General features: G+C 31.7%; 1 protein-coding gene across 2 annotated transcripts in view; it reads left to right on the forward strand.

The window, feature by feature from the left end:
* The first annotated feature begins 239 nt into the window (after window positions 1–239).
* The window catches only part of LOC118199031 (cytochrome P450 3A2-like), a 56,807-nt gene continuing 32,289 nt past the window's right edge, over window positions 240–24,757 (forward strand). Inside the window, exons 1-8 of one of the 2 annotated variants that reach the window (XM_035370812.2) lie at window positions 240–509; window positions 3,804–3,900; window positions 4,000–4,052; window positions 7,028–7,124; window positions 12,479–12,595; window positions 17,789–17,877; window positions 19,749–19,894; window positions 23,518–23,633. In XM_035370812.2, coding sequence (XP_035226703.1) covers window positions 457–509; window positions 3,804–3,900; window positions 4,000–4,052; window positions 7,028–7,124; window positions 12,479–12,595; window positions 17,789–17,877; window positions 19,749–19,894; window positions 23,518–23,633 — 768 coding nt within the window. In that variant the 5' untranslated portion in view covers window positions 240–456. The remainder of the gene's footprint in view (window positions 510–3,803; window positions 3,901–3,999; window positions 4,053–7,027; window positions 7,125–12,478; window positions 12,596–17,788; window positions 17,878–19,748; window positions 19,895–23,517; window positions 23,634–24,757) is intronic. The other variant, XM_035370818.2, reaches the window with a different exon arrangement.

The raw sequence follows: 24,757 nt of genomic DNA on the forward strand, positions 1-24,757 counted from the left end.
TCTTTTTCTTATTTTTCTTGTCAAAAGCGAAATCTCAAGGCTAAGCGCAACTCTTTCGCCTTTACTGAATAACGAAAACAACACTCCAAGTAACCCGGATTTAAAAGCGGAAGTAAAAACCGATGAAAGTTTTTATCTTACTCTACATACATCTTATCTTGCGATATTTGTCTACTGACAATCGATACATATCAAAGCACTTCAGTGATGTAATGTACTAAGCTTAGCAAAGTTGATTTTTAGATGAAAAAATAAAAATAAATTAAAAAAGCTGTCTCATTCAAAAATTATTATTACAATCGTATCTAATTGCGGCATCAAAGAGTAACTCCTTCCGTCCGTGAGAGTATTTCGTCATATCCTGTTAACTGAAAAACTGGCTGAAATGTTCATTTTAAGAGTTGCAGCTGCTGCGCTGAAAATTAAGTTCAGGCTGTGTTCGGATCAAGCGTCAGGATGTGGATAATAATTGTATCTATCGCAGTCGTTGTCGTTGCTTTGTTTTTAAGGTAAGTTGGTTGGACTTGCCATTAAATATTTGCGATGCAAAATTTTCATTTTTAATGTTTTAATTTTCAAATAGCAAGAGGAAATTGTATAAAAAAAGAATTTATTTCTACTTGAATGTAATGAATACAGGAATATATTATTCAATTTTTTGTGTTCCTCAGCTACTGCATTTTTAGTAGATAAACCAAAAGATTGTATTAACATTGCATCGAGCAAATCGATCGGTTTCATTTTATTCATTTTACTAGACGCATTTGCTTGATTCACTTCTCTGTATCACACTTAACGATTTGTTTTTATATAGTACTATTATATTCAAACAGAACAAACAATAAAAGCACAGTTTCCCCTAATTACCTATTGATTATTATGGTATTTATTACTGAAATCTTCAGGTGACCATTTTCAAATCGTAACTGGTGAGGTACAACTTCCAGACCGTAACAGTGTTTTTTAAAGGCAGTGAAATTTCACTTCACTAAGTGTGAGTTTAGTTAACTGTTAAAATTGTTCCTTTGTTGAATTTCTTTCGTTTATTAAGAATGTTTCTGTATATTTCTTGCGATTAAAATATGCATTTTTATTCTCTTGGCTAATATTATATTTAAGTAAGAACAATTAATTATTTTTTCTTCTAAAATCCAATTAATTATAGTTGCTTCTAAGTACTAAAGTAAAAAGAATAGTTTCGTATATTTCATTTTAAGCGACAATAATATCAATAAAAATAATTTATCCAAGATAAAATCTACTTTCCAGTTATTATTGTTTATTTCTTTAAGAAACAAAGCACTCAAAGACCATCTACTTAAGGTATACCATCTACCTTCGTGAAGGAGGCCTTTTCTAAGAGAAACTGGCTTGTATGCATATTACACATTCGGAAAACAAACATGCCTAAGTTCCAACATAATACGAACTACCAACATTCAGCAGTCCTTAACCACTTGGCCACTGGTGGGAAATACCAGCAGATAATAGTAGTAAACATTGAACATTTTATTCGGGTTTGAATTTCAAGGAATGAGATGACTGTGAGGAATTAAGGAAATTTTTCCTTAATTTCAAGGAATGAGAGGAATGACTTCAAGGATTTCAATGATTTCGAAGAATTCCTCATTTCAAGGGATGGAAAGAAAGATGAACAGCCTTTTTTATTTCATATATGTCTTACATGTGTAGCAGAGACATAACATTTGTATAACCTGGGAAAAAATTATGGTTTGATTTGATAAGTTATTTACGTAATGTACTGGAATTGTGCCTATGCAGAGAAATTTGTTAGCGCTTTGGTAATGACATCGGTTACATATATAAAAAATTATAAAGGAATATTTCAGCTATCCAAGGACTGTGTTGCTGTTTATAAAATTTTCTTTTATTTCGTTCATAAAAATATTATAAATAATCTTTATAGTGTATTAGATTCATAAAGTTTATAAGCGTTTACACCAGTAGGGTAATTAAAAAGGCATTTTTAACTCTATTTATTAGGCATTCGGTTACAGATTACCCTCTCCTTTGATTCATGCTAAAATCAAAGAAATGTTTTATTATCTATTACTTATAAATTCCCAACAATTAGATTTCTTAAGAATTCAAACCATTATAAATTTCGCTAGAAATTTATGGTATGCGAGCAGCGATCTGATAATGCCATTGCAGAAAAATGATAATGTCTTTTTCGTAACTTCAGGTTATATACGTTAGGGAAAGATTTGGAAAAACTACTGCTCAACATCGTGCCTAAATGCTAATGTTAACGTATTCTATTTTGGCAAAATGTCAGAGCAGATATCTTCATTCGTTTTGACAGTTCTCAACCGAAAGATTCTACTAGAAGGGGAGTGGTCAAACTTATTTCATTGCTAAGTATTTACTTTTACTTTATGAGTGTAAAAATTTGTTGGTTAACTTATAAAACCCATTAGAATGTAATCTAATTTTAAATGAATGTATATATATATTTTTCAAGTTTGGGAAGTAGGGGGATGATCTAGTAATGATGAATGGGTGCATGGGGAAAAAAATAGAGAACTACTGGTCTGGATGACTGGTAGACTAGTATTAGTAAGCCGAATTCCAAAAAATTGCCCGTCTCTTGCTTGATTTAGCTGCAGTTGCTGATTTAATTTTTTTGGCTTTTTAATACATTTCTACGTTCGTGCAGTTGACATGAAAATCTCTTGCAATTTTCTTTTAAAATCTTTATTCTCAGAATTCCTCTTTGATACCCGAAAATAGTTTTAAGTGAAGAAAACAGCCCTCTCATCTTTGTTTTCTTGAAGACGCCCCTTTTTTCCCATTGTTTAGTAATGGTAATAATATCAAAATTTCAAATCCATTTTGCTTCTAATAAGGAAAATCTCTTTCAGCACGATATTCTAAAGTAGCTGAGAGAAAATATGACTAATTCTGCACCTTCGAAATGCCCCCAGTATCACTAAAAATTAGGCACTAAAACCAGTAGATTAGAGAAGGCTAATGTTTATTCCTATGACTTACAATCCAGTTTCTGGAAGAAATGTCGTCGCGTTAAACCCTATTCTCCAATCCTGAGGCATTCTAAATGTAATATTAATATTCCCGGCTTTTATCCAAGCATATTTAAATTTAATAAAGTATTGAATTAAATAAGCGAAAATAGGTAGAATATGTTTACACTTTAGATGACAGTAACAAGTTTAGCAGTCCAGAAGGAAATCAGAGGGACTTTTGGATAGAAATCCAGATGTTTTTGCTTATTCTATTATTTTTCTTCTGTATTTTTCATTATAATATCTGGAAACTGTTAACGTAAATTTGGACTTGGGAAATCATTAATTCATCATTGTCAAATTATTGATTTTGGGTTTTACGGAAAGTATGAAAAGAAGTAAAGTGTGAAGTATGTGTTTGGCATATATCCATTTCAAACGAAAGCAGTGGTGATTTAGACTGTCTTATTCTTATTAGACACAAAATCAATAAAGTGTTTCTTTGCTGGATATTCAAACATCAATTCATAGTTACTTCAAAAGTTTCAAAACTGAATGACAAAGTGAGTACTGAAAAGAGCTGTATCGTATCATAATACACACAATTTTACGTGGTAAGTTGCATAATAAACCGTTAAATTAATGTCGATTACTGTAAGTAGAGTTCTGAAAGCTTTTTTTAGTAATTAGATTTAAAACTTTAGCTGTAACATTGTATTTATAGATTTAGATGAATGCAGATAGATAGATATTTAGATATGGATTATTTAGATAAACTTATTGTACTTTGTTATTTTGCATCCCATCATTTTGTAGATATTACAGAAAAAATGACGATTATTGGAAAAAGCGTGGAATTCCATTTACTCCTCGTGATAGCATCATAATTATACTTTGGGATGCGTATTACAAGGTCAGTTTAATACTCATTCCTAACATTTCCATATAATTTTAGAAACTGAATATTTTTATGTTCTAGAATTACGTTCTAATACTCACTTTTTAACGACAGAGAGTGAATGAAACGCTAATGGATAAGTACAAGAAATATGGTAGAATATTTGGGTAAGTATATTTATAGTCTTTCAAACTGCTATTTTATATTAAGTGAAAAAAACTAAAAGCTACTCATCAAATATCAAAACGGAATCAAATCTTTTCTGAAAGTATTGAGTATAACTTGGGATAACAATCTAAAACCTCAATTAAAGCTACATTGTTTACCTTGGGCGTATGCCATTCGCGATATTTACAAGTTTTACAAAAGATTCACTTCCGAATAATTTGATAAACATGTTACTACATGAGTGCTGTATGTTTCAAACTATTTTCTAGCAGAAGATAATGATTTCTAATAATTTTGGATCCTTCATCTGAAAAAGTTTAGTAAGTACACTGGTGCGAAAAATTAAGAGAATTTCCACATTATGTGGACTATTGGACAGAAAGGATTATGATGAAATTTGGTACGAATACATATTTGTAGCAGAGAAAGAGATATAACATTCAAAAGTCATTTTATGTGCTCATAATTTTCAGTAAAGTCCATAGTTCAGGGGTGTCCAAAATCCAGGTTGTGATGTCGAAGTGAAAGTAGTTTAATATACGGTATGGTCTGCTCTCACAGCCAAACAGGTCGCGCAGCATGATGGCATACTGAACAGGAGGCAGTTGAGAGACCCTTGTGGCAGTCGATCGCATTCCTGCAGCAAGGCAGTTTTCAACTTCCGGGCTGGTTCTTGGGGGGGGGGCGGAAGACGAAATCAAATCGCTATTCCAAGAGCGTTCCAGACGTGCTCGTTAGGGTTAAGGTCGGAGAATCTGGCTGATCAATCCATGCGTTGAATACTCTCACTTTCCAAGTAATCGTCGACTAGCTGAGCCCTATGTGAACGAGGGTTGCCTTCTATTAACCCAGGATAATAGCGCCTCTGAAAAATGGAACATACGGTTTTAAGATCTGTCGATATCTCATAGTAGTCTGGGAACTTTTGTCAAACACTTAAAGGAGTTTTTGGGCGTCTAACATAATGTCTGTCCAAATCATTACATATCCACTACCGTAATAATCCCTTTCACTGATGAGAGAGGAATGTTATCATCTTCCAGGATCTCGCCAGACACAGGTACTCTGGGAATCAGTGTCCAGGCTGAATTAGCACAGTGAAACATTTGTAAAACGCACTGTGCTCCACTGAAGTATGATTCAAGGCACATGTTGTCTGCACCATAATAAAAGCGCTTTTTAGTGTGCTGCAGATAGAGAGACGCAAACAGCGGGGGCTTTTGCCCTACTCCTATGTCATGAAACCTTCGAGCAATTGTAAACCATGAAACTCGGGTTCCAGTTTCAGCATACAGCTCAAGTAAGAGTTGTGAAACTGCAGCACTCCTGTGTCGCTGCACTGATAGTGACAGATAACGATCCTCATTTGTCGCTGGCGGGTCTTGATCGACTTTATCCAGGTCTTCTGGATCCGTGTCCTGAAACTGTTTCCAGAAATTATAGCCGACACTGGGCATGACACTGACCTTAGTACCCATCTGCACTTGTGATTGGCCTGCCAATCTACTGACAGTTCTCCATCTCATTCTGTCATCTGTACGTTCGTAGTTTTTATTTTACCTGATACGTAATAAAATGTACCCAAATTGTGGGAGGAAGATGGCTAATGTCGTGAAGGAGTCCACAAATCTCCTCAAACCCCTCTGCTTATATCTCCTCCACAATCACAGCTCCTCAGACACGCAAGTGTACGCTTACGAATTTGACTTTAAATGTTTGCATAATTCTTGGGCGACATAATTAGTACCTTTCGTTCAATACGTTTCGTAAAAGTAGATATAATTTGTAAATTTTTTTAATTTTGCGCACGAGTGTATTTTGGATCCTTCATCTGAAAGATGTTTTTATGCACCCAATTTTTAAGGATTTCTATGCATTTAATCTCTGATTTATTAGCACATATTTTTAGTTCATTTTAAATCGAAGGCACATGTTATTTATCAATGAGAATTTGATTTGAAGTATAGTTTTGGTCTCAAGCAAATGCTTAGATTAAAAGAGATTAGCCCATGCTGTTTAAACATTTCATGGTTAAATGATTCTTATCCATAGATTTGTCCATTTCATATAACCGAGAATTACTTCATATGAATTGATCAATATTTGATTTAGAAAATTCTTCCTTTTACAGAGTTTTGAAGCATTTAACAGTTTTTATTACATTTTAAAAAGTAGTTTTGGTTGCGTAAGATTTTTTTTTCAAATACTATATCTTAGTTTGTTGAACAAGGGAAACAGAAACTGCTTAATTTACTTTCAATACCAAGTGAATATGAATAAACCAAGTTGATGCCAAGTAAATATAACTTATACCTTATATCAAATTATTTCTTCCGCTGATTTCGAGAAGAAAGGATTTAATTTCGTTTATTTTTTTCTTATAACAATATGCTTATATGTTTTTAATTTCTTACGTTTGGTATCCCCTGTAGCTCATATTTATTTAATCTTTTTTCAAAAGTTCTGAGAAGTTGAATACAGCCCTGTTCGGCATTACATAGAAATTTTGCATGAGCTATCGGAAAACTAACACATAGAGTGTGTGGTAGTAATTATTTTTAACTCTGAATTAATTTCACGAATGTATTTGTTTTGAAATAAAATTTATATTCTTATTCTAAAAGTTAGTGAGTTTCATATAGCCAAGTACATGACATAAAAATATCATCTAATAATAATTAACTTGCATTTAAAATTTGTATTCATATTAAGTTCACGAATGGAAGATACATACGATGGACGATTTAAGTTTTATAACTTCAGAAAAGCACAGAATCAGGTTGTACACTGATGTAAAGCGGTTCTGGTATTAAAAGTAAAGACACACTGATGGGGTAAAGCCGCTCTAATATTAATAAAAATAAAATACTAAAGCGGCTTTACCCCATCAGTGTGTAATATAAATTAATATAAATAATAAAAATAATATAAATTTACATGAACTGACATTTTATTTCCGTATTTTCTTTATTAGCGCTTTTGAGTTCCGAACACCTTTCCTTATGGTTGCTGAACCAGAGCTCGTGAAGGACATATTGGTGAAGGATTTTCAAATATTTTCAAACAAAAGGGTAAGACAACCTGAACAAAATGTTATTTTATGTTCATTATTAACACAAATGTATTTATGTAAAATGTGCATTGATAAATGAAAATGAAGTAAGTTTTAAAGATAGAATATATATATATATATATATATATATATAGATAAATAAATGAATTTAATAAATAAATAAATAAATTAAAAATATAAATAAATAAATTAAAAAATAATAAAATAAGTAAGTAAATAAAATAAAACGTAAAAATTTTAAAGCTTTCAGATTTTAGTTACTCCCAAAGGAGCTTGTTTCATTTACATACACATACACGCTTCAAGAGCATTAGTGTCCTTTTGGACTAAAAATATTTAAGAACAGCATATCTTTAGAATTTCCGACAGACAGTCTCACGCGCTGGCGATAAAAATGTTTTATTTTTCCGTAAAGTGCTGCTATTGCTGGCTTTAAAATCGTTGAGTTTGTTAACGAAAAATTCGTTAAAAGTTTACAAAATATGAAACAGATAATAAAACAAACTCCAAATCCCAATTCGGGCTTCCAGGGGCTCCTATTCGGGTGAAGGATTATTATTCAAAATTTGATAGCTAAAGGTACCATTGTTTTTTCACAGTGCGAGAAACATACGCACATTCATGCAGATTCTTCATTCATGCAGATTCTGCAGATTCGCGCTGGCGATAAAAATGTTTTATTTTTCCGTAAAGTGCTGCTATTGCTGGCTTTAAAATCGTTGAGTTTGTTAACGAAAAATTCGTTAAAAGTTTACAAAATATGAAACAGATAATAAAACAAACTCCAAATCCCAATTCGGGCTTCCAGGGGCTCCTATTCGGGTGAAGGATTATTATTCAAAATTTGATAGCTAAAGGTACCATTGTTTTTTCACAGTGCGAGAAACATACGCACATTCATGCAGATTCTTCATTATTTAATTTCTTTAAACATAAAGCAAGGGGATACTATTTGGTGACAACAATTTGAAAAGAAGAATGGACGTTTATAGTGTACCAAATCAAAACTAATAGCCCTTCTGGGATAACGCCCGTTTGGGCTAAAAATAAAGAAATACGGTAAGAACTAAAATAAGAGGCTAAAGAAATGCGACGGAAAAGAAATTAAAATTAAAGGAGTATCGTAAACTAAAATAACGCTGAATCGGAAGGAGAAAATTATTGAACATTTTTTCAAGTGTATGCGTGAGTTTGCATGTGAGTGTGTATAGGATCTATAAAAAACTAATATTATGTTAAATGCAGAAGCACATATATATTTAAAATGAAACTTTAGCCCAGTAACTTTTGTTGGTATCTGAGAGCTATATGAGAGCTCTTTCTATGTTATATCAAACTACATCTAAATTTTAAGGAGACATTTCTTAAGGTAGCATTCTTGTTTTACCCCATTCCTCTTTCTCTGTTTTCCACAGTTTATCCATTGTTTTAGATTTACATTTAGAAAGAGCTCATTTTAACAGTCCAAAGGTACAATAATCGATTGGAGAAGCATCAGCAGCCTTTGAAGGAATATTATCAAAATCTATAAATTTATTATCTATAACTGTCAGTACTTTTTCCAAGAAGAGTGTTCAGTTTAGATAACTAGTATATTACGCAAAGGAGTTGTGCGCTGTGACGTCTCTCTGTATGAAAAGCCTAGGTGTTTTTCTTTAAAATATAGGAGATGAGATACTAGCTTCGCAAAATACGACAAAATGATTTTGACACTTTTTCGAACTTCCTTAACATTAATTTCCCGTTGGGTTACAGCCGAAAACATCGCGGCAAAAACATCGCAGACGAAAATGTCGCGGAGAAAACAACGCAAGGCGAAAACGTCGTGCTACAAAACATCGTGGGAGAAAACATCGCAGTTCTAAAGCATCGTGGTACAAAACATTTTTAGCTTCCTCAGAATTTTTAATTATCAGTATGCTATTGTTGATCACAGGACTCACCGGTAAAACGTGAACCCATTAATACACGATAATAATATTACATAAAAATAACTCATTAATACATGATACGTGACCTATTAATACATGATATTTATATAATACATGACACATAATAACCCATTAATACATGATATTTATATAATACATGATACATAATAACCCATTGATACATAATACCCATGATAATAACTCATCAATGATAATAATATATTGGTATAATACAGATAATAACCCATTAATACCTGATGTTAATAGCCCTAAAATAACTTGACCAACTAACAGCGATTAAGGAAACACGAAAAGCGGAAGATCTGCGGTTTTTGCAGGATAACATACGCTCACGATATACGAAAACAAGAATAGAATATATATGACGGCTAAAGCTAATGTAACCGTATCTTGAAAATTTCCATTAAAAACAGAATTTTTTATGATGGCAAGATATTCTGAGCAATAGAAAACAGTATAAAAATTGGAACTTTTTGTCTAGAAAGGAAAACAACGAAGATGTTATTTATTTTTAAACAGTCAGATGGAAATGTTGGGAAAATAACAGAAATAGAGCATGAAATAAAAAGGCAAATCTAAGTGAAAAAAAATTGTTGAACATTAGGTAGACATTATAAATGTTTAATAGATTCAACACTATTATCGAGAAAATACTGCATAGGGTTGACAACAGAGAAAACGGCGACATAATACACATCAACCAAGATACCCCATATTTTTCTCACGGTGCCTTTCATTATTTTTTTACTGGAGAAGTTACAGAATGTAGAACATGTTGTAGAATTCTTCATCAAAATCAGTTAGCACCGGAGACAAATAGGTAATTGCGATAGCTCATGAACCTTAAGATCTGTCCGAATTTAGCAAAGGAAAATCGATATATTATCTAAACTCGGTAATAAAAGATTTATAATCTCCATTTCTAAAATGGCAACAAAAAAGATCTATAAAAGTACTTTACTGGTAGTTTCACATTCAACGGGAGGTGTCCGCCGATAACATCGCGGCAAAAACATCGTGGACGAAAACGTCGCGGAGAAAACAACGCAAGGTGAAAACGTCGTGCTACAAAACATCGTGGGAGAAAACATCGCAAAGAGAAAACATCGCAGTTCTAAAACATCGTGGTACAAAACATCGTCGTAGAAAATAAAGCGGTTCAAAAACTTTGCAGTTTAAAAACATCGTCGTCGAAAATATCGTGGTAAAAAATAAAGTATCTACAAATCATCGCATGACGATAACATCGCAGACATGCTTTTTTCAGGTTTTAATAATTGTAAATGGATATTCCCATAATGATTTGTGAGCGCAAGGTGTAAAGAAGGATAAATTTTACTTTCACATATTTTATTAACTAATAAATTTTTGCTGAAAACGTAAGAAGGAAACTTCAGCATAGAAAATTAAATGTAACTTATAGATTATACTTTTCATGAAATATTACCAGTAAAAACTTTATAAAAATGTTTTATTAATGGCCTTTGTTAGTTAACTATGTCTGTTTAAAATTCTATTAAGTGCTTGCTATAAGTTGCATTAATTTTTTATGCTTAAGTTTCCTTTTTATTTTCTCAGCAAAAATGTATTAATTAATAAAAAATATGAAAGTAAAATTTATCCTTCTTTCCATCTTGTGCCTGAAACATGCCTGAAAAAAGCATGTCTGCGATGTTATCGTCATGCGATGATTTGTAGATACTTTATTTTTTACCACGATATTTTCGACGACGATGTTTTTAAACTGCGATGTTTTTGAACCGCTTTATTTTCTACGACGATGTTTTGTACCACGATGTTTTAGAACTGCGATGTTTTCTCTTTGCGATGTTTTCTCCCACGATGTTTTGTAGCACGACGTTTTCACCTTGCGTTGTTTCCTCCGCGACGTTTTCGTCCACGATGTTTTTGCCGCGATGTTATCGGCGGACACCTCCCGTTGAATGTGAAACTACCAGTAAAGTACTTTTATAGATCTTTTTTGTTGCCATTTTAGAAATGGAGATTATAAATCTTTTACTACCGAGATTAGATAATATATCGATTTTCCTTTGCTAAATTCGGACAGATCTTAAGGTTCATGAGCTATCGCAATTACCTATTTGTCCCCGGTGCTAACTGATTTTGATGAAGAATTCTACAACATGTTCTACATTCTGCAACTTCTCCAGTAAAAAAATAATGAAAGGCACCGTGAGAAAAATATGGGGTATCTTGGTTGATGTGTATTATGTCGCCGTTTTCTCTGTTGTCAACCCTATGCAGTATTTTCTCGATAATAGTGTTGAATCTATTAAACATTTATAATGTCTACCTAATGTTCAACAATTTTTTTTCACTTAGATTTGCCTTTTTATTTCATGCTCTATTTCTGTTATTTTCCCAACATTTCCATCTGACTGTTTAAAAATAAATAACATCTTCGTTGTTTTCCTTTCTAGACAAAAAGTTCCAATTTTTATACTGTTTTCTGTTGCTCAGAATATCTTGCCATCATAAAAAATTCTGTTTTTAATGGAAATTTTCAAGATACGGTTACATTAGCTTTAGCCGTCATATATATTCTATTCTTGTTTTCGTATATCGTGAGCGTATGTTATCCTGCAAAAACCGCAGATCTTCCGCTTTTCGTGTTTCCTTAATCGCTGTTAGTTGGTCAAGTTATTTTAGGGCTATTAACATCAGGTATTAATGGGTTATTATCTGTATTATACCAATATATTATTATCATTGATGAGTTATTATCATGGGTATTATGTATCAATGGGTTATTATGTATCATGTATTATATAAATATCATGTATTAATGGGTTATTATGTGTCATGTATTATATAAATATAATGTATTAATAGGTCACGTATCATGTATTAATGAGTTATTTTTATGTAATATTATTATCGTGTATTAATGGGTTCACGTTTCACCGGTGAGTCCTGTGATCAACAATAGCATACTGATAATTAAAAATTCTGAGGAAGCTAAAAAATTATACACTATTTTTCGATTTTTCTGACTGTCGAAGTAGTTTTTTTCAATCCAATTTTTAATCGAACTTCAAATAAATAGGACAATATCTTAATAAATATCAAGCCAAAGTTTCGATCAAGTCTGATCATTTTATTCTCAGTTTAAGAATAATATTTGAAAAGAAAAACCTTAACTGAAGTTAGAAAAATATGCTAACCATTATTTTGGGTTATTATCGTCTTTCTGAATTTGTTTTCCCGAAGAGAAATTCAGAACGTTATTAGAATATTACACTGAAGTAATTTAGAAATTTTATTACAAAATGTTATATGCAGAAAAGGATATAAATCGGATATAAATCACATTTTGGCTTTTTTATTAAAAATTTCGAAAGTTGAGATAGAGTATTAAAATAAGCATTTCGTTCCGCAGGACTTTACCACTAACGACCCGACGATGGACAACATGGCTTTTATGTTAAACGGGGAAGACTGGAAAAGAGTACGAACTATAATCACACCAGCTTTCACATCCAAGAAAATGAGGATTGTAAGTTGCGCTATATTATTTAATTTTTTTTATACTGTTTCTAAAGCAAATATTAGACATAAGCACTAGAGAAACAAAAATGATCTTGAAATTTGCATATTTATTGCCAAATGATTTCAAATATGCAATAACATGCCACAATTTAGAGGTAAAAGATATTTCTGTATGTTTTTCTTACATTCTGTGATATATTATTTCGAAGATTTAAATTAATTGTTATTCGGGATTATTTTTTATATTAACTGAAATTATTTAGGTTTAATTTCTTTGCGTTGTCAGTTCTCACGACTGAAATTTCTAGATGAGCTCGACATGGAACAGGAAGTGTATTTTTTATAGACATCTATACGCAAGCTGAGGTTAAATTTTTGCTCACTGTTTCCCAAACGGAACTTCTTGAATAAAAGAAAAGAGCAGTGTAAAGTTATCTTGTCCGTAGGCTTTTGTTTGACTACCGAGAGAAGGAGATAGTAGAGTTTCGTTACTGTATGTATGGAATAAAAAGTAATAATCGGCGTCTTTGCTTTACTTAGGCTTTTGTAAAAGTCACATTTTAGAGATAAATGGGTTTTCCGAACGGAAGATCGCCGAGAGAGTTTTCTTCGAGTTGAAATTAAAAAGGCAGGATTGAGTGTATCTATGTGTTAGGGCCTCCTTGTTTTAGAAAGGTAACAGGGGTCTAATGTTCGTTAGCGGGGTTGTTTGCATAGCTGCAGGTGGTCCAGATGAGCTGTTTGACAGCAGTTTGCTTGGATTGGCTGTCAGAGGATTAAAAATAAAAATAAAAATAAAAATAAAATAAAAAAATTAAAAAAAAAAAAAAAAAAAAAAAAAAAAAAAAAAAAAAAAAAACCGAGAAAAGGGAAAATTCTTTTGGTCAAGCAATAATTTCAATTTTCCCTTCAACCTGAGGAATTTAGGTGAGCATGGGAACGCAGATTTCTTCGAAGCTTGTGTGAGAATAAAACTCAGATTTGTCATAAACTTCAGGGTAATAGTAAGGAATAGGTAAAATAGTAAGGAATAGAGCCCCACTTGCTTTACTGACGCCTTGCCTGCGGGCCGGGGCCAGCATTTTCTGCGGACGAAGTGCTTCGAGCGCGGACAATAAGCTGAAATATATTCATCGCAGTTCTTAAAAAAAATAAGTATTTATGCTTCATCTCCCATTCTCTGATAAATTTTTAAGGTTATCTGCAGTCATCCCGGCATCTTATTGATGACGATAATCTGAGAATTATTAATTGCATTGTGGGAATCCTGGATAACGTTACTAGCGCGTGTGTAGCTTTGAACTGAAACTTCCATCGGTATCTGTTCTGCGACTCGACATTTTTCCTTGGAGAAGTTATGGACTGTGAAATCAGGCTGAGGAAAATTAATTGTATGAGAAGGAAAGGCTAGGAAAGCTTACTGACGCTGTTTCGAGGGTGACTGATGAAGAAGGGTGCCGGATATCTGGACTTTCGTCCTTTGAGTCAAAATTTTGTTGCTTTATTTTTCGCTCTTGAAGTTACAGGGTTAAGAAATTGTTTGAATTTTTCTGTTTAGTTGTGAATGCGTAATGTTAAGAACTTTTAATTTCGATTCTCTGTCATAAGGAAAACTTAATGTAATGCTAAATTAATATTATTGATAATAATTTAAATTAATCATTTATACATATCTGTAATTGGAATTGGATATTTAAGAGTAAATGAAATTAATAATAATAGGGCAAAGATCGGTGTCTCATACTAATATCTGCTTGAGGATAATAGAAATGTTTTTACTGGTGAAGATAAATTATTCAGATTTCAGTCTATAAGTATACTTATAAAATGTGTTTTGGGGGATTTAATTAATTTACTTAACTGTTATTTCATGTTTAAACAACTCTTGCTTTCAACTCACACTTTCTTGCCAAAATGCAAATTAAGAAGTTAGTATTTAAGTGAGGGTTTCGGAGGGTGAATACAGAGCGTGCCCTGCTTGCCTGAAGGCCACGTTGATATCTTTGATTCTCTGGCGATTAGATTTCTGTAGCGTTCAGCGCTTCTTGCCATTAGGCTTGTTTAAGCCGACTTTCAGGTCAGAGCCAGCTTGCCGGATAGTTACCCTGTGAAGCTGTTAATCTATACTTAACTTCATTACTTTTAAGTTATTTATTACATTTTGAGGTAAGCCAAAAGTGTTGGTTTTGTAAGCATGAGTTGGTGAACTTTATTTGAGTTAATAAAGAGTTCTTTACACCCTTCTTCTGATTATGTCGTAATTTAAGGACTTGGTGATAATTCACCAAACAGCCTTCAACTTCGAATGCATTTTATCAGAGACTTTTAGTGTGTACTCGAATACATTTTATCATACGAGATGTTTTAGTTTAGACTTTTTAGTGTGTTTTTGTCCTTTAAGGAAATTTATAGTGGTAGTCTCGCCACTTATCATAACATATGATAAATAATAAATGTGTTTATTATTTAATCTTGAATATGTTGTTATTCATTTGGGGTATATTTTGTCACTTAATTTTTTGACTGGAAGGTTCTGAAAACATGCAGGCTTACGAGAATTTGGGCTAATTTATAACAACATAACGCGAGTATAATGCCATTTACTAATCACTTATTATTGAGATGATTGTAGAGAAATTTGATATTTGAAGGTGCCGAGGAATTCATAAAATAGTTGCAGTATTTATTAATTTAATATTTATGTGAAGTGATGATTGAACTGTTTCATATTTGGGTTTCCTTTCCCTGGTGTCTTGATAGGTATTGGTTTTAGATTTCGATAAAATGAGTTGGTGGCGATCTCTATAGTTTAGGATTGTTATGTATTGACATATGTGGGATAATTACGTGTTTTCAGGAAAGTCGAAAGATTATAGCAGTTTTAGAGTTTTTTAAATTGAAAAATAATATGTTTTAATTTTATACCAAGACACCAGAGAAGAATTTATTCCGCATTCCTTTCAATCTATTGATAACCTTGAATTTGACCTTGCAGAGGTAATGATTTATTTAATTTAGTTGAACTCTAATCACCAGTTTCTAGATGACAGGTGGCCCACCAGCGGCTAAGCGGTAAAGTAGCTGAACACTGGTAGTTCGGTCCTAGGTTCGAATCTCGCGAACGGGCTGGCTGCATGGGCATTTTCGTGGTTGGGTAACGTGTATACGAGCCAGTTTCCCTTAGAAAGTCCTCCGCGAAGGCATCCTTCCCCTTAGGCAGATAGCTCTCGAGGCTTTGCCATAATTACACACTAGATGACAGGTCTTTTAGTGAGGTTATTTCAATATATGCTCTGGCACCCGTTGTTCAATTTTTTTTTCAGAAATGCTTACTTATTATATCCATATTTAATGAAAGACGCCTTCTGTACATAAAATGATTTTGTAATCTGGTAGTTTCAAACGTTATTATTTCTGCTAAGTAATGATCTAGACGGAGCTGATGATATTATCTAGTTGTCGAATGAAAACCATGTTAATGGCGAAATGGAGGGCGGATGATTATAGCAATATTTCAAAGAACTGCTGAATTACTCCGAGTAGATGCAAATATTAAGAAATGCGATTATTATTAGGATTAAATAAAATTAAAGTAACAGTGTTTCAGTGATTTAACTGATGATATCAATTGCGTTATCAAATTATTTACAAATAATTTTGAATTTATATATGAACCGATGCCCAAACTTCAGTAGTAAATATTTGCTAACAAATTCCTCATTTTAACTCGAAAAAGTATGGTAAACGTGTGAAATTAAACATTCTTTAGTAAACATGCGTAAATAATCAAAGAAAACAACTAAGCATTATGTGTAAAATTAACCTTTTTCTTGCAATGAAGCAGAATGATGTATCAGATTCATTAAAAACTGGTATTAGGTGTGACACAAATCTGTATTAGATGGAATAAAATAAACTGCACTTTGAGTCAAGAAAATATCGTACAAAAATTAAATTTAGCATCTAATAAAAAAAGCTAGCAAATATAATATTTTCATAGAAAATTATTAAAATTTGTTTCCGTTGTAAGCAATACGACTTTTCCCGTACATCAGAATGAAAGAGATATCTAGATAACTGGAGGGTTTATATTTTGCTGCTCGACTCCGATTCCAAAACTTATGAAATTATTTGTAGTGCTTCACCAGTTAACTGTGATTGGCGAGTATACTCGGTATGGAGAAGCGACATGATTATGTGTATTGACGAGTATACTCGTCATGCGTATATTATGTTAATGAAATGGAAAGATAAGAGGGAGGTTTATTTAGTAAGTACTCTAAATAATGATAACGTAATAGAAACAGGCAAAAAAAATAATAACAAAGAAACTGAAGCTAGTGATTGATTATAATAAAAAAATGGGTGGAGTGGATATGAGCTATGGAATTATGACAGCGTACTCCACAGCAAGAAAACGACTCAAAAAGTACTACAAAAAGATATTTCTCCATTTCTTAGACATTATGTGTCTGAATGCATTAATATTATATAAAAAAAATAATGGAACATTATCGCAAGACACTTTTGCGACGTATCCAGTTGAAAGAAAAAAATGGACACAAACTTGGCCGTTTAGACCTAATATAAGCCAATTACGCGGGAATCATGTTCCGGATTATTTACCCGGAACATCGGAAAAAAAAAAAAAAAAACCCTACGTGAAGGTGTTCGTATTGCTACAAACGTAAGATCAGGAAGGGATCGCGTTACTGGTGTTCGATTTACAAAGTTCCATTGCGTTATAGTATCCTGTTTCGCTGAATATCACTCCACAGCAGGAATTTAAATTCTTACTTTTATATGTATAATATTTAATTTAATTTATTGCGTTTTTAGTTTAATATGTATGTAATATATGCTTATGTTAATCAAATAAGTAAATATTAGTAATAAAATTTTCAATTTTATAAAATGAACCCATCTTTTTCATCCAGTATCTTACCAGCGCAACTTACTCTGTGATTGACGAATATACTCGTCATGGCTCGATTCTGGCGACACAAACGGTGCGCACTCTTAAACGAGAACGCCACAATTAACTGGTTATAAAAATTAACAGTTTAAAAATTAACTAGGCCGAAACCTTCATTAGGCAATACCATCATTCTGCATATGGGGAAAAATATGATATTTAATATTACTGAAAGGTGAATTTATTTGCATGTAAAAAATTTATTTGTGTATTTACATTTTATAGATGGCCCACATTATAAATGATTGCGCTAAAACATTGGTGCAAACTTTGGAAAAGCACGCCGAAAACAAGGAACCAGTTAACTGCAAAAAGTACGTTACTAATAGTTATCAATTATTCATATTTTTAACTAAATTTGTAGGATTGTTATTTGAAGTCAACCAGTTATTATGATTTAGTTCTTTTCTATAACTACTCTTTTCTTATCCCCACCAGAATGTAAATGAGATAGAGGGTATTTAAATTGAAGTTTTTAGATTGTAAGGCAGAGCGTATTTCTGCTCCTCGTGGCCACGTTACATAATTTCTGTCAGATCTGATAAGTTTGGAAACAATTTGGTTTTGCGTTTGCTGCTGACATTGAATTTGATACGTCGATTAGATGTTTTGAGCCAGCTTAGTTTAAAATTTAATTGTGTAGTCTTCGACTACTGACCTAGGTTTTAATTATATTTGACTGTTACTTTAGTTACATTCCCGCAAGTTGTGGTTGATTCTGTTAATACAAGAAGTGTATTTATATTCAGAGTTTGTGATTAAATGAAAAAGGTTTATTTTGAAACCTTTTCTAGAATGTAGAAAAGGTAGTCTGGAGTCTTTTCTAGTCTGTAGTTACTTCATACAGAGCGATAATTTACATAGCATATGTTAGATTTGAAACTAGTTTCTGCTCCCTAACCAAACCAAACTTATAAAACCATTTTTTAGTTTTTCAAAGTACTGAGTGTGGCCGTTACGTTTCGATTTTCGTCAGAATATTTCAGCATTCTGATCAATGTTTTGAAAGATTTAACTCTTCGCATTCTAAAATTTTAACCTTCATATAACATTCTGAAACAACATTTGAATTAACCTTTTGCTTGCAAGATACAATTGATTTTAATAAGTATAATTAAGCAACAGACAAATTAATTTGTTAAAGAATCGAATTATTAACTCTAATTTTTAACAGCATGTGACGATAAACAAATATATGCTTATTTAATCGATATTATTAAAATTTTTTCAGTCAAATCTAAGAACTATTTTTGACCCTTCTTCCACCGATCTGGTTTTGTTACGGTTTCTTTTGCAATAACCGTACAATATTCCACAGCACGTTTTCTTAAAATTCGAAACAGACTTTTTTCAATGCTGAATTTTTCTCAGGTATCCCTGCACAATATACAAATTTGTTATCGCAGTATTTTGATATTTAAATTATAAGATAGTTTAAAAAATAATATTTCAGGTGAAATGTCTTCGGAATTTCAAAGTTCACTTACTTTGTTCTGGTACCTTTTCAAAAGTTGCTCGGTTTTTTAGCTATCGTTTAGTTGCTAACAGAAGCTCCGTGATTTTTAAAGCAATAAGATCATATTTCTATACCTAACGGAAATTTATAAATGGATTGAGTGTAAATCAATGCCACTGGACAGATCAGAAGACCTCAGGATAAAAAAGGAAGACGACGTCACATATAATTCATCACGTTGGTTGGAAAGAATAATTTTTCTATGTTCAGAGAGAGAGTATTTTTTTCTTAATGATTTGTTTTCCTATCACCCTCACTAAGACATGCAAAATAAAGTATGTAGAAACCTTTTTAAATAGCACAATAAGAATTAAATGCTGTAAAATTAAAAAAATATATATTTTTAAATTTTATAATATTGTTAATCAAGTTTTACTAAAAATAATTACATTATGACACTAACAAAGAATTTCAAGGTACAAATTTAAATAATAGTATAGAAGTGACATATATTAAAATGATTATATTCAATTCACTCAAATTTCTCTTTGGCCGTTTGCTGTAAAATGCACCATTGTTAACAGCCTCACGATTGTATTTTTAGTCATTTATGTTTAAAAATGTTATGTTAGCTAAAAATTATTTTTTACTTTCTGAATATTTAATTAAAATTTTAAAATTAAAATGCTATTTTTTACATATTTTATTTTTTATTTGTATTTATTACAGGTTATTTGGTACTTTCACCATGGATGTAATCGCTTGTTCTGCTTTTGCGACAAAGATAGATTGCCACAACGATCCTAATAACATCTTCGTGAAGCATGCAAGAAAAATTTTTGAAGAATTTTTTGCTTTACGGATGTTAATCATTTGTAAGTATCTGTTGAAAAGAAGTGTCATTACATTGAGAAAACATGGTCACCATATATCAAACGAAACGTAATATTTAAACTACAATCATTTCATTTTGAATGTTGCCGTGAAATTCTGCAAAAATTGCAGCTAGCTGAGGAAGCGATACTAAGACGTTTAGAAGACGGCAATATTTTTAGTTATAGTTAAATATTAGGCTTCCCAAAAATGTTTAAAAATTGATTCAAAGAAACAGAAAACGATTAAAAACTTAAAATAACAGAGTTTCTTTGCGTTATACATTTTTCATCTTTTTCAGAAGACAGCTGCAACTTGCTAATTTGTTGGATACTGGTAATACAAGAAGGAAAATAAACAGACAACGAAAAGGAAATTTTATATGAATCTAACAACAATTTCCTGACATCTGGAACGCATCAAATCTGTTTTTATATTAAAAATAAACAACGCATCCCAGACGGAATTGTATGTCAAAGGATTAAAACCACAAACCATGGGCCGTGATTAGATATATTTTCACGCATACGCATTTACCTAAGTACATTTCAGGTAGTACGTAGGTAAATGTGCACCACTATACGTACAGACATCACGAAAAAATTAGTTCATATGGACCTTCATACATACGTACTTACGTATACATGTATGTATCTCGCATAACTTAAAAAAGATTAGCAGTAGATCATTGAAATTTTGGATATGGGACTGATATGATATAACATCTAGTTATGCAACTCCATTTCTTGTTAAAATCGGCCGCCTGGACGTATATACATATATGAACTTAAAGCATGTAAAGTTAAGCATCTTAAAGAAACTTCTAAAAGATGCTGTCTTCTGTAAAATCTTAAAACTGAATTGGCTCAAAATTGAGGAAAAGGAAAAATGTAGGTTATAATATACTTAAAGCATGTAAAGTTAATATTAAATTGGAATGAAAGCAAGGCTATTCCTCAACAATATTAATAACTGCAACCTTGTATAAGAGGTTTAACCCAATGTCTAAACAAACTAAAATTAAAATAAGAATTCATAAAAGAACTAACATGAAAAATAAAAATACGAAAGGAAAAAGATATACAAAATTATAAAAATATAAAATTAATCTCCTTTTACTGACACTCCAATTCAGAACTCATCAGGGGATAATGAACTAAAGCTTCATAAAAGTCGATTAATATGTTTCGTTCTCCTGGTTCATTTGATATCAAAAACCGAGAAAAGATTTAATTAAAATTTCATTTAAGACATTAAAATTTATATAAAACCAAAAAATTGAATCTCAAATGTACCAGAAATTTCCCTACTCGCTTTCGAAACAGTTGGAAAAAAGAATAAAGCATAAAATCGTGTGAAATTGACTACTAAAAAAACCCATAAAACTTTACATTATGCAAATTGACCATTCAAAAAAAAAAAAAAAAAAAAAAAAAAAAAAAAAAAATAAATAAATAAACTGGTGTAAACCCACTATATGCAAATCCGAAATTCAAAAGCAATTACAAATAAAGAGCGAATCATATATACATTAAACCAAATTGTCATTTAAACAACACTCGAAAATTGGGTGGTCCCCGATTATATTAAACTAAACTTTTAATACCAAGAAAAGAAAAGACTTTTCATGGAAATTTCTGTAAATAATAAAATCTAATCTAAGCTTTAAACACCTAAAAACTGAAACAAAAATCGGGAAAAAAAAAAAAAAAAAAAAAAAAGAAGTCACGCAAACTTGCTGAATTTTTAAGATCACCTTCTTAACGTAAACTAACTGAAATCTTAAGACGACCAAACTGTTTTCCTTGAAAAAGAAATTAGAATTGAAAGCTGCTCTGGAGAAGCAAAAACTTTGTAGTTCTTGGAAAAAGTATGCGATAACATTCAGTGTCCAATAGCAGAATTAAGCATTTTCACATTTGTTCAAAATGTCCTATCCTGTTAAACTTTGTGTGTGGAGGTACCAAACATTGGGTGCGGTTTGTAAAAATTATTACGAACGAGAAAGGTGATCATCAACTCCAAAATGGCAGTGTAAGAAACTTCTAAAAGATGCTGTCTTCTGTAAAATCTTAAAACGTGAAAACAGAACTGGCTCAAAATTGAGGAAAAGAAAAAATGTAGGTTATAAAAGGATAAAAGGTCGGGGTACAATACGTCTTTGAAACTAGAAGACCCATTTTTTTTTAGTAAAAGCAGGATTGACCAGTTATTAAATTTACAAAATATAGTACAAATAATAATTAAAAGTGAAAAGAAACAAGATCTTTGTACATATTTACATCAAATTTCTTATCGCAGTCACCCAACTATTACCTCCGATTAAGTAATAATTATCATATCACTTTAGATGAGAAATTAAAAAATGTAGTTAATAACAACTTTCTTTAAGATATAGAAATTTTGAATACAGATATTTTTATTCTCAAAGATAATTTTGACTGATTTCTTCTTGTAAGTATTCGACATTATATTCGACATGTATCACTCACATCACTCACCTTTTATCTCGGCTTGGTGAGAATTGGGTTTTTAATTCTTATATATTGGTAAGTTGTGCATTTTTGCTTTAAAAGTGACTGAATTATGTTGCTCTTATGTTCCGGTTAAGGTTCTTATATTTTCAGATAACCTGCATGTGATATTTATAGAATTATCAACAGTTTAAAAGTGTATGTTTCGCTAGGTCTAACGTGTCGGCTATTTGTTTACATTTGCAACTCTTTGTAATACAGGGAATAAAATATTAGTTGTTGTGTTGGTATTCAGTTGTACTAGTATTAAATATAAGTTGATGCACCAATTTCAGTGTCTTTTTTGCTCAATGGGACCAAAAGCGAACTTATTGTTGTGCACCGAAATTTTTGTTTTTCTCACCGTTCGCCGAATTTCTTGTTTTGGCGTATAAATTCTAATTTATATGCAAAAATAGTTTTTAACTGTATTGGTGTTTTAGCATTTTCTGTATTTTACGATTTTTAATGAAGCGATTTTGAGTTTTTATGTATTTTTGTCTTCCCGCCAAGTGAGAACTTCATTGATTGAATGAGAAATATATCTCTAATGAGATTCGAGGGAAAAAATTTTAAATGAGCAAAAGTTTAAGTGCAACAAAAAATGTGTGTAATTTAATAGGTTGTACAAGAAAGTCATATGGTATACACAGTAGATTTTTTTAATAAACTTTAATATAGTTATTTTTAATCCTAGTACGATATTTCTTATAGCAATTTTAAAATAACTTATAGTATATAGAAAAATAAATGCATATATAAATGTACATAGGAAAAAAAAAGAACTTAACATTCAAAGCGAGAAAAGAAAAAAAATATTAATCAGTAATCTAGTTAAATTAACAAATTATGCAAAATTAGTCATTTTTTTTTCGAAACGTACGTAATTCATGTACGGTAAATAGAATAACCCTGTGTGTTATTTTTCTCGGTAAATTTCTCAGTATGTAAATTTTAGGTAATTTTTGTCATTTGAATTTATACTTATTTATTTTTATAATTTAAATTTTTTTGAAGTATTCCTCCGCTGTAGCTACAATAACTGTGTTTTAAACTTATTTATGGTATTTTTATATTAGCAAGTAAATAAAACTAATGTCAATTTATTCTAGTGTTGTTCTTTCCGAATTGGTTGAGAAAAAACTTAGGATTCAAAATTGTACCGTCAGCGGAATTCTTCCGAAATGTAACTTTGCAAGTGATTAAAGAAAGAAGGCAGAAAGGCCATGTAAGTAGACTCTTTGAAGTCATAGTATTTCATTCGACGCTCACTTCAGGATTTTTGGTTCTATGTGCTACCCTTTTGTAGTCCGTAATTTCTTATTGTAAAGAACCGTTTGGAGCTGAGCAGATATTTTCTACATAGCTACCAAGATTACTATTTAACTACGTAAGTAAAAAGTGAAATGTAGATTTAAACCTTAACACTTAAATCTTTTACTATAAAGAAAGTTAAAGTAACTATATCTTTTAGTTAATAATAGCTATGTCCCTCTGCGGGAGAATTCAGGAAATACAACAGAACTTATAATTCTGAATAGATTGATGTTTCAGTATTGAAAAGAACTTAAGATATAAGGGGACAAAACTCTGATGGACACTGGCGATATTTCGAAGTTTTCGTAGAAGCATTTTTTTTTATTAAATCAGTTTATTTATGTTAATACTAATTAGCGTCCACTTGTCGTATTTAGTGTTCATTTCGTATATTATATTGTATTTCTGGATTGACCAATATTTGAATTGTGAAGTTAGTTCAATTATAAACTGAGAAACACTACTAACGACAGCTTGGCTCAGAAAAAAGTTCCTTGGTTGGGAACAGATTTTTGTCGCAAAGTCGACGGTATTTGGCGATTTTTAGCCAACTTATAGATATTCTGAAAGTTTTCGCAAAACGAATTTGAAAGCTCTAACAAAAATGATTGTCAAAGCTTTCAGATGTGTTGGCAAGCCTATAAGTAGACCCACCAGCGGTCGTGCGGTAAAAGTCACTGAACACTGGTAGTTCGGGTCCGGGATTCGAATCTTGGTGAACGGGTTTGCTGCATGGGCGTTTTCGTGATTTTATCCCCATGTGTACCGTGGATACGAGCCAGTTTCCCTTAAAAAGACCTCCACGTTGCATCTCTCCCTTTCCTAGAAGTGCCTAAGGGCGGACCACGTAATAAGTAAAAAAAAAAAAAAAGCCTATAAGTGCTGTGATCTGCACTGGAAATCGTCAATCAGTTAGTGTAATGATTCAGTTTTCAAATCATGCTTTTGCAACTGATCTTTAAACTTTACTACTTTGGAAGTGATTTTGCTGATCTGCAATATTCATTGCGTTTTAGAAAGTTGTTTGATATCTGT

Source organism: Stegodyphus dumicola, chromosome 2, assembly GCF_044657685.1.
Source record: "Stegodyphus dumicola isolate Sdum_Otavi_A_Nest chromosome 2, ASM4465768v1".
NCBI lineage: Eukaryota > Metazoa > Arthropoda > Arachnida > Araneae > Eresidae > Stegodyphus > Stegodyphus dumicola.